This window comes from Arvicola amphibius, chromosome 8 (assembly GCF_903992535.2).
Source record: "Arvicola amphibius chromosome 8, mArvAmp1.2, whole genome shotgun sequence".
In the NCBI taxonomy this organism is placed as follows: domain Eukaryota; kingdom Metazoa; phylum Chordata; class Mammalia; order Rodentia; family Cricetidae; genus Arvicola; species Arvicola amphibius.
In genome coordinates, this window is record NC_052054.1 from 73,451,885 (window position 1) to 73,469,399 (window position 17,515).

The following is a 17,515-nucleotide window of genomic DNA, read 5'->3' on the forward strand; positions in this document are numbered from 1 at the left end:
CTTTGATCAAATACAGCCATTGAGTCCCCTGCCCCGCCCCATCAGCGTTGGAAGTAGATTTGATCTCCTGGATCCAAACTGTGCCTGAAGATAGTTTGCCTTTGATCTTACCGGTTGTTTATACATCTAACTTTTAAAATTATTGGGGGGCCTTAATCTGGTAGCCTTGCCTGGCTTGGAAACTCCAAGGAACTCAGTTATAGCCCCAGGCTAACCTCAGGTTTGCACTAAACCGCCTGCTTCTGTCCTCTCAAATGCTTGATTCCCAGAGTGTGCTGCCTATAGTGGTTTGTTTGTTTGTTTGTTCGTTTGTGTTCTCCTAAGACAGAGTCTCATTATTATCACAGCCTGGGCTGAAGCTCAATGTTGCATTCAATCCTCTGCCTCCGGTCCTACTGAGTATACAGGTATGAGCTGGTGGTGGCACTGCGCGCGCACTTTGATTCCAGCCCTTGGGAAGCAGAGGCAGGCGGATCTCTAAAGTTCGAGGCCAGCTAGACTACAGAGGCTAGAGCCAGGGCAAGCTCCAAAGCTACCCAGAGAATACCTGTCTATGGGGGAAAAAAAAAAAGAGGATACAGGCATGAACAACCATGCCATCTGGATTTAAATAAAAAATTTCACCCCCCATATTGTTTATTGTTTAGTATTGTGTGTGCTCACGCTCTGATGCTTGTATTTGAAGGCAGAAGGTGGCTTGTATGAAGAGGTTCTCCTTCTACTAAGTGGGATGTGAGGACCCTTGGTCATCAGGCTTGGGGACAAGCTACTGGGCAGCTCACCAGCCTTCCTTTGTCTGTCTGTCCCAGCATTCGAGTCTGAGTCTGAGGCCAGCTTGGGCCACTTGAAACCCTGTCATAAACAAGCAAGCCAGCAAATACAGCAAACAGACAAAACTGCCATCTTCCACTTTGCCAGAGGACAAAAGGGCTCTACCAACAGGGACAGGGAGATAGGAGGGTACAGGAACAAATCCTGGTATCTGCTGACAGGAGGTGTCTTCCCCTAATCCAGTTTCACTCCCCATGGCCAGCCTTAGTTCAAAAGTGATCAGTGGAACATTCCCAGATATAATAATTCCTAAGTTTAAAATAACTTTTATTTTAATACAGCGCAATTTTTAACAATGCCATACTTTATGTCGTTATATTTATTCTATTTAGTGTGCATATGTGTGTGTGTGGTTGTGTGTGTGCATGTGTTTACATGTGAGTGTGGAAGCCAGAGGGACAACCTCAGAGTTCCTCATCCACTATCAACCTTTCGAAAAGATATTTTACAGGCTGGAGAGATGGCTCAGAGGTTAAGAGCACGGACTACTCTTCCAGAGGACCTAGGTTCAATTCCCAGCACCCAACTAGCAGCTCACAACTGTATCTTTAACTATGGTTCCAGGGGGATCTGACACCCCATGGCAAACAAACATATTTTACTTTTAATTATGTGCATGTGTCTATGTGTGGGTATTGGCACGAGTTGTAGGTGGACCGTGGAGGCCAGAAAGAGGGCGCCATATTCCCCTGGAGCTGAAGTTTACAGGTGGTTATGAGCTGCCTGATGTGGGTGCTGGGAATAGAACTCCAGTCTTCTGCAGGAGCAATAAACACCCTTAACCACTGAGCCATCTGCCTAGCCCCAACCTTTTGGTTTTTTCGAGAAAGGGTCTCTCATTGGTCTGAAATCTTGCCAAAACAGGCTGGACTAACTGGCCAGCAGCCAGTCTCTGCTTCCGAAGCACTGGGATTTTGTTCAGCTTTTTATGTGGGGATTTATGGGTTAAACTCATTCTATTGACTGAGCCATCTCCTCGGCCTTCCGTTTTTACTAATGACTGTTCACTTTCCTTTCTAGTCTTTCTTTCCTTATTGAGACAGGCTTTCACACTGTAGCCCAGGAGGGGCTTGAACTAATGGCCATCCTCCTGCCTCAGCTTCCTGAGTGCTGAGATATAAATGTGACCCACAATTGGCTTTCTCAGTAGCTATGAATTTCTTCTGACTTGGGCTATAAGTGAGGAATTATCAGAAGTGCATATTGTGTAAGAGAAAGACAGTGTACAGAATGCTTAGTGATGTCTGTTTCTGCAATTCAGTGGGATCTTAGAACAAATCCCTTGCTCAAGGGGAAGGTGTCTACTGTATTAAAATGTGAACTTCTGGGCAAGTGGTGGCGCACGCCTTTATCCCAGAATTCAGGAGGTAGAAGCAGGTGGATCTCTGAATTCAAGGCCAGTCTAGGCTACAGAGCGAGTTCCAGGACAGCCAGGGACAAAGAAACTCTGTCTCAAAAAAAAAAAAAAAAAGTAAAATAGTGGTGGCATGCCCCTGTAATCCCAGAACTTGTGAAGTGGAGGCAGGGGGACATGGATTTTAGGGTCATCTTCAGCTACTCAGTGTTAGTTCGAAGCCAGCCTGGGCTATACGACCCAGTTGAAGTCATGACCTTGCTCACTAAGACACCTTCTGACTCCAGTTATTTTGTGATAGTCTCGCTCTGCAGTCCCCCAGCCTGGGACTCGCTATTGTAGCCCAGGCTAGCCTCAAACTCACAACCCAATCACCTCAGCAACCTGATTGCTCAGATAACCAGCACAGGTCACCATGCCAGGCCTCTGTCCTCACCTATCCTTCCTGTTTGGACCTTAGAAAGTTTGTCAGTTTCAGCACTGCCCCAGGTCCCTTTTGCATTCCTCCTATGAACCCTGCTTCCCTAGGGAGCCCCCAGCTCCTCCAGGAGGGGGAAAGGATTTTTCTAGCCTTAGTTTCAGCTCTCTAGGGACTCTGGGAATTTTTCCTTAAGGGGATAAGGACCTCACCCCTAAGCAGGCACTGGACACTGATCCAGTGTCCAGGCTAGTGCATGGACCCCTAGCGGGGCTCTTCCAACACCAGCTAGTTGTGTCTCATTCCATGCTATCTGTCTCTCACTCTCTCTTAGCTTCTGTCTCTTGCCGTTCTCTTTGACATCAGGCTTTTTCCTGAGGGTGTGTGAGGAGGCAGACAGCCAGCAGTAGTAGGAGGGGGAAATGGGCCTGCACCCTCCAATCCCCCTTTACCACCCTCCCCTTCCTCAGAAGAGGATCTGGCCATAGGAAGGTATCCACGTGACAGGCAGCATTTATTTAAGAATCCAGTGTCCACAGATGATGGGCTGGGCGAGGGGCAGGAATGGGGTAGGGTTGGGGACTCCAGTTGTCAGACTACACAGCAGGGTATCAGGTGGGGGGCAAGTGCCCAGCAAGGGAGACAGGAGGTAAAACTAGCCCGGCCTGCCGACCCTCAGCGCCTTGTCCCAGGCCCGGTCCCTGGGCTTTGGCTCCAGGAGCTATTCTGGCCTGGGAGAGTTCCATTCCTGGAGGAAGGCCCCTCTCAACCCTCCCCCACCCTCCCTTTTTCCTTCCCTGAGGCGCTGGCCACTGTGGGTCCCTGCCCAAGCAGGCAGAGGAAGGAAGGGAGGGGCCGAGAGACTGAAGGAGGAAGGAGGTGGAGGCGTGTGCGCAGAGCCGGTCCTCAGATGATGCCCAAAGTTCCAGATCCAGAGACCAGCCTCTGGGAGGTCCTCCAGGCTCAGCACTGGTGACAGAACCCGTAGCTCAGCCTGAGCCCTTAAGACTGGCCCTGTGCTCAGTTGCTTCCTCAATGGACACCCAGGTCATCACTCACCTCATCTCCGAATCCCCCGCCGCCACCCTCTGCCTCCTCCGGAGGGCCCCACCCATAAGAAGGCCTGTCTGCTCTGGACGATCTGAGCCAGAGTGGCTCAGCTCTGGTCCCTGGCTGGCCTGAGGGAGGACAGTGGCATCACGGAATGATCACTGCTCGAGAGTGGAACTGGGAGTGGAGTCGGGGTGGCTAATGGCATTGGGTTTGGTGGTAGGAAGGAAGGGAAGGTTGCTGAGGTTGGAGATGGGCTAGAAGCAAGGTTAACTTTAGAGAGAGGCCTGGACAGTTATGGGCAGAGGCTGAGGATGCTATGGGAGGTTGGAGATGAGGTAAGATAGGACCGCGTACAGGACGTAGAGTTTGAGGCTAAACACAGATATGGGGTTGTGGGGATGTAGCTATGACAGAGAAAGACAGACCGCCACTGGAAGTGTGACTAGTATTGGTGTGGAAACAGTCCTGTATGGGACTTTGGATAGGACAAAGTCTAGACTGGAGACAAGTTGGGCTTTGCGGCACAGGGCTCTAAGCCCAGCCTTGGGAAGTTAAAGCAAGAGGACTGAAAGTTCAAGGCCAACCTGGACAACTCAATATAGCCTTGTCTCAGAACAGTCCAAAAGGGATGGGGATGCATGTAAACAACCTGTCTAGAATCTCCCAGTGATGGGTTGGGAATGTGTCTTAGTGGTAGAGCAACTCCCTGGAATCCTCCCTCCTCGGTGTGCTGGCTAGTTTTATGTCAATTTAACATAGGCTAGTATTTGAAAGGAGGGACCCTCGGCTGAGAAAATGCTTCCTAAGATCAAGTCTGTAGGACATTTTCTTTCTTTTGGTTTTTTGAAGACCAGGGTTTTCTCTGTGTACCCCTGGCTGGCCTCGAACTCACTTTGTAGACCAGGCCTGCCTCTGCCTCCTGAGCGTTGGGATGAGAAAGACTTTTGCACTACCACTGCCCTGCTAGTGTAGCTCAGGAGCAAGGGGCTTTGTTTGATGTAAAGTCTGGTCCCAGCTCCAAAACTTCAGACCAGAATTGAAAGACTGGGCCTAAAGATAGAGGCAGTAACAGGGGGATGACGGATGGAGACTTCAAGGGGCTCTGGGTGGGATTTCCGGGTGGTAGGCAAGGCCATCCTTGGGTTGGCGAGGGGCGAAGATAGGTGTGGGAGGGGCAGGGTAGCTAATGGGTTTGGGACTCTTTTTGCAGTAGACCTGGAGGGCTTGGTCTGAGGACAGGACAGGGCTATGGTTGCAGAAGGGCTGGAAGCCTGCAAATACTTACGGAGCCCCCTTCTCCGCTCCGCCGGCAGCAGTTGGGGCGCCCTTGCGTCTCATGCAGTAAAAGCAGCAACCACAAGCAGCAGGAGGCCTACGCTGACGGCTACAGCCATGACAGCCACTCCAGCCTGGGCAGTCTGAGGGGCCACTGCGAGGAGACAACAAAGAGGTACTAGGCTCACTAGATCCAGGGTGCCTGCGTGTCCACCCAGCTGTCTCCCTCATTGGTTACCCACCAGAGCCCAAATGGAAGACATGGCTTCTCTTGCCATGGATTTAGATGCCTCACAGGACACGCCCTCTCGGCTCAGGGCGCTGGTCACTTTCACCATCAGCGAGCTGCTCATCCAGCCTTTGCCCTCAAAGGGAGGCTCTGCTGGCTGTGGAGGCTTGGGTCAGGCCAGGCCCTTGGGGGTCAAGGGCTGGGGGTGTAGGCTGAGGTGAGGATAGGGGGCTCTATGAAGCTTGGATCGATATGAGGGCCAGGTCCCCCTGTGGAACTTGGGGTAAGCTCAGAGTGGCAAGGCACTGTCCCTTACAGTAACGCCTGGCTTGCTCCAGGTGAGTTTGGGTTCTGGGTAGCCTTGGCGGAGCAGACCAGCGTGACTTCGTCTCCTTCCATCCAGCTGTTCCCGATATGGGCTTTTATCTCATTTGGTTTTAACTCTGGGGCTCCTGTGGGTGGAGGGGACCATAGCAGAGTGAGGGGGAGGCCGGCTGCCAGGGAAAGGAGAGAGACACAGGAGTGGAACGAGGAGAGGATAGCGAGGTGACTGGGAGATGGCTCAGCAGACCAAGTTTCAGGACCGGAGTTTGCTCCCTGGCACCCACATAAAAAATGGGTACAGCAGTTGTACCGTTAGAACCCCAGCACTGGGGTGGGAGGACTGCAGAGACAGGAGGACTTCTGGAGTCCCCTAAGCAGCCAATCAATGAGCTCCAGGTCTCAAGAAGGAAGAAGGGGATAGCAGGATGGCTCAGCACGCGAAGTGCACCTTGCCAAGCCCCACAACCAGAGTTCCTTCCTTGCAATCAATGGAGTGTTCTCCCGCCACCATAAACTGTACCCCCAAAATAAACACCTTGTACCCCCAGCACTTCAGAGGCAGAGGCAGGTGGATATCTGTGAGTTTGAGGCCAGCCTGGTCTACAAAGTGAGTCCAGGACAGCCAGGGCCGCACAGAGAAACCCTGTCTCACAACACGCGCCCCTGCACCATGCCCCTCCCCTAACAAAAAATAGACAGAAATAGAGGAAGACACTCAGGGTCGACTTCTGGCATCAGGCATGCACATGCACGCACACACAGACACACATGAGTAGCTACATACACCGCACATGCAGACACAACAAAGAAAGATAACGAAAGAGAGACACTGCCCCCACATAAGGCGCCCAACAATCCAAACCTTGAACCACCAGCTGGAAACTCTGTGTCCGGCTCAGGAGGGGGACAGTGGGTGTAGAGGCCTCACATGTGTAGGTGCCAGCAGAGTCAAAGGTAACAGAGTCGAGAGCCAGCGTGGGACCATATGCGAGGGTCATCGAATCCTAGGGGCAGGGACAGGAAGGAAGCCGGGGAGGGACGATGAGCTTGAGAGGCTGAGGTGGACCAGCTGAGGCCCCACAGCTCCTCCTTCTGTCACCTTGGTCCAGCGCACAGTAGGAGCAGGCAGACCTCTGGCAGAGCAGTCCACCACGGTGCCACTGCTGTTCAGGAAGACGAAGAGTTCCTCAGGCTACGCTCAGCTCCAAGGGATCCAGGTCTGGAGGGGGGAAACATGCTCATATTCTCCAGCCCCTGTCCACTCAGCCAGGGCCTCTAGAGAGCTATCAGGGGCAGCAGAAAACACCTTGTTGTTCTTTCTAATCTACCCAGTACCGTTGCAAACTTTACTTTCCATTCAGGCTCTGCAGCCAGCACTAGGAGAACAGCTCTGAAGAAACGCACTATCTGACCTACTATCTGAGGCTTTGCAGTACTGAGATGCCACGAGCAAGGTAAGTGCTCTACCATTGAGGTACACCCCCAGCCCTCACTGGGGGATTCTAGGCAGGGGCTCTACCACTGAGCCACACCCCAGCCCTCACTGGGGGATTCTAGGCAGGGGCTCTACCACTGAGGCCACACCCAACCCCTCACTGGGGGATTCTAGGCAGGGGCTCCTTACCACTGAGCCACCCCCCAGCCCCTCACTGTGGGATTCTAGGCAGGGCTCTATCACTGAGCCACACCCCAGCCCCTCACTGGGGGATTCTAGGCAGGGGCTCTACCACTGAGCCACAACCTGGCCCCTCACTGGGGGATTCTAGGCAGGGGCTTTGCTTCAGTGCTGTGCCTTCAGTTCTCTATCTCAAGCTTTGCTTAATTAAGCTCAAATGTCTGCTCCTCTGTACCATCCTCATTTCACATACACACCAAACTTGATGAGTTTGGACCAGCAAGAAGGCTCACTGGCTAGACTCAGATGATAAGCTCCTGCAAGCTGTCCTCTGACCTCCACTGCACACATGCACAAATGAATAAACTTTAAGAATAATTTAATGATCAGACAACTTGAAGGGCTTCGGGACTTCATATAAACACAGAGGTAGGGGTGTTTGTCTAGCATGGATAAGGCCCTAGGTTCAAATGCCAACATCATCAAAAGACAATAAAATTCTGACTAGGTTTGGTGGTTCCGTGCTTGTAATCCCAGCACTTGGGAAGCTGAGGTGGGAAGATCTGAGTTTCAGGCTAACCTTGGCTACCTAAGACATTGTTTATAGAAAAACTAAGATTTTTATGTGTTGTTGCCCTAAGAGAGGCTCCCCCTACCTCCCTTTACCTGACCTACTCCCTGTCCTTACCATCTCTCTACTAGCTTTCCTTCGCTGTCTCTCTCTCTTTCTCTCTCTTTTTTTTTGGTTTGTTCAAAAACAGGGGTATCTGGTAGCCCTGGCTGTTTCTGGAAGTCACTGTGTAGAGCAGGCTGGCCTCAAACCAGAGGATGGCCTGTCCCTGTCTCTCCAGTGCTGGGATAACAGCATGCATTACACCGCTTGGTTTATCCTCACTTTCTAAAAGTTGTATTTTTATAATTGTGTGTGTGCACGCATGCATGCGTGAGTGCCATGGCACACGGACGGAGGTCAGATGATTCTCTCCCTCCTTCATGTGAGACCCAAGAATCAAACTTGGACAGCTGGGCCTGGCGGCAAGCTCCTTAGCTTGCTGAGCCAGTCTTGCCAGCACTGTTCCTCATTTTGGTCATCTCGGTCGAGCCAAGGAATGCTTTCAAAGAACACACTGGTCCAGCCATCTTCCTTCCTCTCTCTGGCTTAAAATTCTGCTATGGCTCCCCAGTAGTCTGTGCATCATGGATAAATTACGCCAGCCTACAAGAGCCTGCCTAGTCTTTGAACACTATCTGCTTAGTTACAGAGACCTTGTTTTGGGGTTTAGTTTTCTCAAGAATACCAAGTTCGTTTCTGGGGCCTGTGCACCAGGTCATCTGCCTGCAGCAGAGGCTTTCGGCTCTGCAAGCTTCTCACGTCATTCTCCAGCTTCCTATCCATGTGTCCCCTTCTCTCAGAGGCCTCCCTGCCCCCGCCACTGTGGAAGCCCGGATCTTGGGATCTCACTTCCAACACCAACAACTGATTCCCCCAGCTGCTGCAAGGGGCTGGCAGCTGTCAACCCTCAGCTGTCAGCTCTCAGTGGGAATGCCCTCAACTGCAAGGAGCCCCTCACCCAAGGTCATACCCCCTTTCCTGCACAACACACAGTCAGGTCTAATTCCACCGTGCTAACTACAAGCAACTGTAAAGTGTCATCGGCCACCCGCTCCCTGTAAGACCTTGTGTAAACCACAGTTAAAACTTCACGCCTGCTCATTCTTGCTGCTTCTGAATACAGAGATCACAAGAGACTTTCCATAAACACTCTACCTACAGACGTGGTAAGCAGAGAACACTTCTAGGGAACTCAGATGGTGACAATTCTTTGTCACCAACGACCTCTGTTTATCAGTGCTACTGCTCTAACACAATAACGTGATTAAAAGGGTTTGGGCCAGCACTTGCCTTCTGTCTCTGCTACTGTAGGGGGGGTGTACAGTGAGTTCAAGCCAAGTCCTCTATCTTCATGAGAATGTCTCAATTGAAACAAAGCACAATAACTCAACAGTAGAGTACTTGCGTGGGCAAACATGGAGGAACCAGAGTCCTAGAACCCTGCCTAGGATCCCCAGTGAGGGGCTGGGGCGTGGCTCAGTGGTAGAGCCCCTGCCTGGAATCCCCTAGGAAGGGCTGGTGGTGTGCTCAGAGGTAGAGCCCCTGCTAGAATCCCCCAGCAAGGGGCCTGAGGGCATGGCTCAGTGGTAGAGCCCCTGTCTTGAAGCCCCAGGTTCCACATAAAAGGTTTGTGTAGCTGAGCAATGCTAACTCTTAGGACTAGAGGAGGCAAAGGCAGACAGATCTCTGGGGCATGCTGGCTGGCCAGCCAGTCTAGCTTAACAGGAGAGCTCCAAGCAGATAAAGAGATCTTCTCAAAATCTAAAGTGTCAACCCTGAGTAACGCCAGCTAAGTTTGACCTCCAGCCATGACACATGCATGCACAGGAGGTGTGCACATACACTCAGATGCACACACTAAAGACCACTTTCTTCCTAGCGAAGTGAATGCAAAAGCTGCTTAGAAACCAGTGCCGAGCCAGGCTGGAAATCAGTGGGCATAATCCCATGGAGTTAGTATGGAAGAGAGGAGCCTTGGGTGTGCTGGAGCTACGGCCTCCACGGGGGAGGAGTCATTGATGGCAAAGCCGCTTGGCTCCGGGGAACACAGATGGTTAAAAGGGGATTGATCTTTCTCTATAAAGCACTGAGGAGGCACAGCAGGTTCCAGACAGGGGAGAGAGACCAGTGTGTGCTCTGGAGCTAGAACTCTGGAAGGAGCCAGGGTGGGGACCCTGAGGGAGAGGAGCTGCTGAAGCCTCACCACACCCTGCCCTCCCTCCCCACCAAAGCTCTCACAGGCCACGTGCAGTTCTAGGATCTTGACGAGTTGTGCATCCTCGTCGGCATCGTAGTCCTCCACTCTGCATCCATAGGTTCCACTCTGGTTCCGACGCACCCCCTCCAGGGTCAAGTTCCCCTTGAGGTTGATTTTTAGCTGTTCCTCCTGGTTGTTCTGAGAAAAGTAGATGGGACGCAAGAATTAGAAATTGTTCTGGGGGCAACTAGGGGTGGAGTCAGGGGTCACCAAGCCGATGTCATACTTGACTAGAGCCTATTCAAAGGTCAGGGGTCACACTGGGTGGGTATAGTCTCCAAACCATCTCAAGTCAGGGTCAGAGGTCCTTTGGTAGAGCTCTTGCCTAGAATCCCCCAGTGATGGCTGGGGTGTGGCTCAGTGGTAGAGCCCCTGCCTAGAATCCCCCAGTGAGGGGCTGGGGCGTGGCACAGTGGTAGAGCCCCTGCCTAGAATCCCCCAGTGAGGGGCTGGGGTGTGGCTCAGTGGTAGAACCCCTGCCTAGAACCCCCCACCCCCACCCTGTGAGGACCGGGATTGTGGTTCAGCAGGAGCACAGTTGTGTAACATGAGACAGGCCCTGGGTTCCATCTCCCTCATCAGCAAGAGGCTGATGAGGTTAGTATGACCCAGAATCAGGTGAGATCCAAAGGGAGCACAGAGTAAGTTACCTGCAGGCGGAAAAAGGAGTACTCCGGGCTGGGGCTGCCATCACCCTGGCAGAGCAGCTGGACAGCGTCACCCTCACGCACCCATCCTTCCGTGGTGGATGGACTTCCCACCCAGAATTCCACATGCTCAGTGGGATCTGTCGGAAGACGGGAAGTAAGGTCATCTGTCAAGGGGAAAGGTCAGTCCTCCTTTTTTTTCAGTCAGGGTTTCTCTGTGTAGCCCTGGCTGTCCTAGAACTCACTCTGTAGACCAGGCTGCCCTCGAACTCACAGAGATCTACCTGCCTCTACCTCCCGAGTGCTGGGATTAAAGGCGTGTGCCACCACAGTCCAGCTGAGATTTCTGTTTTGTGTGTGTGTGTGTTGTATATGTCTTATTCCTTTTGTCTGATTTTTGAGACAGGCTCCCTCTCTGTCGCTCAGCTAGATTTCGTACTCTCTAAATTCCTATCTCAGCTTCTCCAGTGTTGAGATGACTTGAGAGGTCCAGACTCATTCTCAGAACACACTGAAGGTCAGAGGTCTAGGTAAATTGACAGAATGGCTCAAGGGTCAGGGGTCACTGTACAATTCGAGATTTAAGACAAGATGTCATATGGGGAACCAATTCTGTGGGAGAAGGTGAGTGTCCCATGGGGTACAGGGTCCTTTGCTGAAGTCAGAATCAGTATGATTGTTTGGGGTGCTGAGGTCAGAGGTCAGCAGCTCATCCTCTCATTATTTCAACAAGAGGTTAAAAGGTAGGGTGAGGACACAGATTGGAATCGGGGTCTGGGAGTTGGGCCTTGCTGGGATAGCATTTTGGGTCAGGGGCCGGGGTCATGGGGACTCACAGTGCAGCGTGAGCTGGAAGGCAGGGCTGTCCAGGTGGCCTTCCTGGCCTGTGGGCAACTTGTACTGAGCAGCACAGTGGAACCTGGCATCCCGGTCCTCCTTGTGGAGCTTCAGGTAGAGGGTGCTGGTCAGGGAATACAGGCCTGAGGCCTCCCGGACGGTGCGGCTGGTCATGTAACCATCTGTGTGAAAGGCAGGCAGCAGGATGAGGCGACTAACCCCTGCCACCAGCCACCACCCCGACCCCCATTCCCCTTGTCTCCTGATGGCTCACTTGTGTTCAATTCCATGGGCACATTCAGTTGCTGCCCGTTCCGATACCATGTGATGTTAGGCACCGGCTTTCCGTTGTGGCTGCTGCAGGTGGCAATCTGGGAAAGGCATGGGCGTGGCCTGGGCTTGGTGCCAGGACTCTGAAGTCTGGTTCTCCTTTCCCCAGATCTCCCCTTTAGACATGTCCATTGGGCTTTCTCCCCAGGAGAGGAAACAGATCTCATTGACTCCAGTTCCTCCCAATAAAAAGCCCAGAGCCCAGGCCTGTGAGATGGCTCAGTCAGTTAAGTGTGCTTGTGGGGGAGATGGAAGACCTGCGTTAGATCCCTGGAACCGTGGAGAGGTATAGAGAGGGAGGCGGCTCTCAAAAGTTGTCCTCTGATTTACGCTGTGGCACGTGTGTGTGTCCCCACCTCAATAACCTGAAGCAGGTGTGGCGGCACACAAATGTAATTTTAGGACTCAGGAGGCTGAGATAGAAACATCAGTTTGGCACTAGCCTGGGCTACGTAATGAGTTCCAGGCCAGCCTGAGCCTCATGAGACCCCATTTCACACAACCCTAAGCCACAGCTAGGGTAATCCTAGCACTTGAATCAATCGTAGAGGCCGGGGGAGCAGAAGTATCCTAGCCACACAGCAATTTTGAGATCACACTGGGCTATGAGACAGTGTTGCAAACAAAACAAAACCAAGAAAGAAAAAACCAGCTACGATGACACATGCCTAGGACCTCAGTCCTTGGATGGCGACACAGAAAGTTTCAGGATAGCCTGTGCTACATAAGGTCGCCTTCCCAAACAAAAACAAAAACCAAACAAGGAAAATACCCAAGGAGTACCTGCCTGGCGTGCTCAAAGAAAGCCCTAAGTTCAATCTTCCATACCACAAAACAAAGCAATGACAAAGGTCTTGGGTCTCTTCACCCACTGCTCAACTCCAGGGCACATTACCTCCTGGGCAAACTCGTCCAACACAGACAGGGTTCCTTTGTTGGGAATCACCTCCGTAGGCTCGGGGGTTGCTGTTGGGGAGATGTTCATGTCAGGAGGGCCTTCTCTGACCCTCCCCCACCCAAACCCCCATTCCACCCCTCGCTCCTCAGGATAGTGTTGGGGACACTCACCAAACACACGGACTCTTGACGTGGCCTCTGAGGTTCCCATTGGCCCAGCCTTCACCACACACACGTAGTCCCGCTCATCACCCACTTGGATATCATTTATCACCAGTCCCCCGTGGGAATCCAGAGTGTATGTGGGATTGCGGCCCCGAGAGTTGTGGATTGTGGACCGGAGCTCTGAGCCCTGTGGCTCCCCAGAAGCTAGGAGGTGTCGGGACCCAGAAGCATCAACCTGTGGATATGAACAGGGGCAGTCTTAGCTTGGATTGTGAGCCCTCCCTTACTGCTGAATCCCTCTAAGATTTTTTCCTCTGGGTCTAAGGGGAGAACCTGGTGGCTTCCACATACTAAGCAATCACTACCACTGAGTCACACCTAGCCCCTCACTGGGGGACTCTAGGCAGGTACTCTACAACTGAGTCACACCCCAGTCCCTCATTGGGGGACTCTAGGCAAGGGCTCTACCACTGAGCTACACCCCTAACCCCTTACTGGGGGTTTCTAGGCAGGTGTAGATCTAGGCAAGTGTTTGTCTGTAAATGGAAATGTCCCTTTTGAAAGCTCCATGTGGGGTCTTCTGGACACGCCAGGGGATCCCATGTAGGAAGAGTTGATGGGTACTGATGTGACCAGGCCACTGGATCCTCCTCTACCTCCTCCCCACCCCACATCATCCCCAGCTCAGCACAGAGCACTCACAAGGAACCATTCCAACACGTAACGTTTGGGGTGCTCCCGTAGTGTGCAGTTCAGGGTGATCTGATGTCCTTGCGACACGTCCACCAGCGGAGGTACAGACACATGCACCTCAGCCTGGGTGCCTGCAGGATGGGTGTGGCGTCAAATGTCTACCCAGTGCTACGAACAGGGAGAGCACTGCAGCCTCCTCTCTCAGACTGGAAAAAACTAGCCCACACGTCCTCCCTTAGACACAGAGGTCCAGACCCTTGCCTCCTCCCTCAGACAGGAGTCTAGGCTCCCACCTTCTTTCTCAAATGCAGCTCCTTTTTCCCTCCTTGGTCCTCCTCACGTCTGGGACCCATCAGTATCTCTGTATAACTTGGGAGTTATGTGAACCAGGCTCAAACTCACAAAGATCTACAGCTGCCTCTGCCTCCTGACTGCTCGGATTAAAGTCCTGTGCTACCAGGCCAGGCTCTCAACTTCTAAGGGTTAAGGTCAAGCCTTCTCCACTTTAAGCTAAACTCTTGCTTCTCCTAGTATAGCAAACGTCCCCTCAAGGAAGGGTCAGGCCTGTCTCTCCCTTTGGCCTCTAGCACCCAGGGCAGGACCTGGCCTGGGGCTGAAGAACAGGTCTTTCTCCATCTTTGTTTTCCATTTCTTGACCCCATCCTGTTTTCTCAGGTAGTTCCTGGGGGCCCTTCTGCTCTCTGATGTGTGGGGGGCTGGGGTGTAGGTTGCAGCTGGGCCAGGAGCTGGATGGGTGTGTGGGAGTGGCAAGGGGGGGACAGGGCTGGGCAGGTCTCAGGAATGTGGGAGGGCCAGGCTGGCTGAGACCTGCCCGGCTTGGCGCCAGAGCCCCCTACCTGCCCCCTGACAACACCCCCCACCCATCTCTTTACAAGAGAAGTTTGAAAAGGGTAAGGTGAATCACCTGGGCAGGGACTGAGCCTGGGTCCTGAGGGAGAAAGGGCTGGGAGTTTAGACTCCCAGTAGCCTGAGGCATTGGAGGCTGGATGTTGGAAAAGAGAACCTCTGGGTCCTAGGGACCTGGAAGCTTGAGTCTTAGACTCCTACCAAGGTCTGGTGGGTAGCATAGTTCTTGCTGGGAATCTATCCCCTGGGATGGTATTTTGGCATCATTCCTTCTCCGCCCAGCTTGGCCTAGGCCTACTCCTGGGTTCCCAGCTATATACCACGCTTGTGCCAGGAGCCTGGGTTTCCAGGCACCCACCTCTGGCCCCAACTTGTCCCAGGGGAGCGATGTGGGGCCAGACTGGTACCCAGGGCTGGATGTGAGCTGCAAACAGCCAACAAGCAGATAAATATCTTCTGTCCTCCCTTATCCCTTTCCACCCTGTTCCCAGTGTCCCCGAGCCCCACTGTTCCTCCTCCCTTCTCACCACGTGCAGGTGTGTGGATTTATCAGGGGCTCCAGGAAAGGGGCCCTTTCAGTCGGAAACACTGTTCCACGTTCCCTGCCTGCCAGGCTTGCTACTCCCGGCCCTTTCTGAGAGAGGTGGGTTTTTTAGAGACAGCCTAAACTCTGAATTGAGAGGAAACCCCACACTGTAAGAAGTGCTTTAGCCGCGGGGTCCCCAGTTTCCCCGAGGAAGTTCAGACTTAATCATTTAGAGAACAGCTCTGGGATGTTGCTCTTTAGTATGCTAGCAGAAGCTACTTTGACTAAGCAGGAGGCGGGAGGGGGGGGGCGGTGCTGGACTCGAGTCTCAGGGACCAGGGAGAATAGAACCCAGATTCCAGGTACCCAAGGTTATTAGGGGTCGAGGGCTTAGATTCTAGAGTTCCCAGAGAGACAGGAAGGGGCAGCTGGCTCAGGTTGTGTCTGCTCCAGAGCTGGGGTATCCTCAACTCTCGGATCGGGGACATCCCAAGGCCTCCCCGCCTTCCTCCATGGTGGGGAATCCCTAGATTGTACTCCTTGGGGAGATGGAAGATTGTTCCCCTTGTCTTCCCGGGGACCCCGGGGGAGATCCCCACAAAACCCAACACCAGGTTTCAGCTCTGCCCTCAGTCCCAATTCATACCTGAGTGGCCCGCCAGGAGGAGGGCGAGCCACAGCAGCCCTGCGCGGGCGTCTGGGGGCTCCATGTTCCCTGCGGTGGTGGCGGTGACTGAGCCAGGGTGAGGCTCTCGGCAGCGGTGAGGCTGGCAGCGGAGGCCACGCCCCGGGACACGCCCCCACCCCCACATCCCCAGGCTGGGCGCAAGGCCAAGACCTCCCACTGCCCAGAGAGGACCTCCCACCCGCGCGCACAAGGACCCATCCGCACCGCCTGCACCGCCTCGCGCGCGCGCCGCTTTTATCCAACCCACGCCCGCGGCTGTCCTCCGTGGCCTGGGGCCTGACCGACCGACCAGGATAGCTGGTGCCCAGAGCTGGGATCTGAGGGACACCGCGAGAACCCTCATTCCCTTCCGTCTTGGCCTCCTTCGGGGGCCTTGATATTCATTTCCACGATGACTGCAGGTGGATCTTTTTCCTAGTTTGTTTTGAGACAGGTGTCACAATGTAGCTCAGGCTAGCCTGGAACTCGTAGCAATCCTTCTGCCTCAGTTTCCCAAGTGCTGGGATTACAAGCGTACCCACCGCCTCTGATTTGTTAACTGTCGGTGTTTACCAGCGGTTCCTGGTACAATTAGTTTCCTGTGTTGGCCTCCTTCTGTAGTCTCTCCTGCATGACTGGCTTTTCCAAGGGTGCTCTAGGATGCCCTCCCCTTAGAGCCACCTTGCTGGGAATCGTTCCTCCTCTGACTGAGCAGTGGCCTGGAACTGGTCGGGTCAATCTTCTCTTTAATGGGTTTTCAATTCTCAGGTCCTCATAGGCCTCTTTGGTGATGGGGTGGGGATGGGGAGCCCCTCCCTCTGCTCTGCTCTCCCTTACTCCCTCACATCCCCCCATCCAGGGAATCTAAGGAATGTCACCCCCCTTCTTCCTTCTCTCCCCGCCATTCCCTCCCCACCTTGGGGGGAGGGGAGGAGACGTGGGCTGGCTCGGGGCAGGTGAGTGGAGGAGGGAGAAGGCGATCAGGCCACTGGGGCCACTGGACGGAAGAGAGGGTCACAGGTCAAAGCCTAGGGTCACAGATTACCCTACTCCAGGGTCCTCACAAGCCAAATCAGCCCGGAACAAAATCCCAAGAATGCTGGGTGGGGGCTGGGAAGGAGGGTTCTGCCACTGTTCAGCCTGGAGAAGCTATCCGGGGATACTGGTAGGGATGGGGTGGGGGATGTCACTGGTCATGCTGAGTGACAGTTCTTCCCCAGTCTAAGGGACGTCAGCAGTGAGTTTAGGGGGCCCCTGGAGCCAAGGTTTTACCCATCAGCCTCAGACGAAAGGCTATAAGTGGGCTCTACTCTGCTAAAGGCTGTTTGAGCATTCCTGTCACATAGGACAGTAATTGTGAAACCAGAAAAAGTGACCTTTGCTTGGGGCTGCTCTTGTCTCCTCTTTATGAAGTCCTCCTTCAACCTTCCCCTTGCAAATCTCTGGATCCCCTGTCAGGCCCCCACACCCTGGGAGGCATCTATCCTCCATTCTCCTCCACCTGATGCCCAGCCCTCCTGAAGGCTGAGGCTGCCCTGCATCCCATCCTGCCCTACAGCAGGCAAGAAAGGGTTGTAAGGTGGGTCACAGGAGACCGCTCTCCACAGCTAATTGGGCTTAGTGACCCACTCTAACAGCCCTTACTCTGAAGAGGCTGAAGCAGGAAGATCAGGAGTCCAAGGCCAGCTATGCCTCACGGGAACAGAAACAGGACCAAGGAATGGTGTGTTGGGCTGGTAGAAAACTTGTTTAGCTTTCATGAAGCCTGGGGCTCCATCCCCAGCACCCAGTCTACCTGGCACACACCGTCTATCCCTGCACTTGAGAGGTAGAGGCAGGAAGATCAGAAGTTTATTTGTCCTTGCTACGTTGAGTTTTAGGACAGCTGGGCATGGCGGCACATGCCTTTAATCCCAG

The 17,515-nt window shown here is 53.4% G+C and overlaps 1 protein-coding gene across 1 annotated transcript; it reads right to left on the reverse strand.

The window, feature by feature from the left end:
* Positions 1 to 3,098: 3,098 nt before the first annotated feature.
* Bcam (basal cell adhesion molecule (Lutheran blood group)) lies at positions 3,099 to 15,693 on the reverse strand. The gene is given in 20 exon segments (XM_038339775.1): positions 3,099 to 3,689; positions 3,691 to 3,711; positions 3,713 to 3,781; positions 4,938 to 5,005; positions 5,008 to 5,085; positions 5,174 to 5,215; positions 5,218 to 5,317; positions 5,477 to 5,523; positions 5,526 to 5,612; positions 6,347 to 6,488; positions 6,584 to 6,676; positions 6,678 to 6,703; positions 9,951 to 10,107; positions 10,620 to 10,756; positions 11,453 to 11,635; positions 11,728 to 11,824; positions 12,679 to 12,749; positions 12,852 to 13,080; positions 13,548 to 13,669; positions 15,578 to 15,693. Coding segments are annotated over 20 exon segments (1,887 nt in total). The 5' UTR covers positions 15,642 to 15,693; the 3' UTR covers positions 3,099 to 3,635.
* Between the last annotated feature and the right edge of the window lie 1,822 nt (positions 15,694 to 17,515).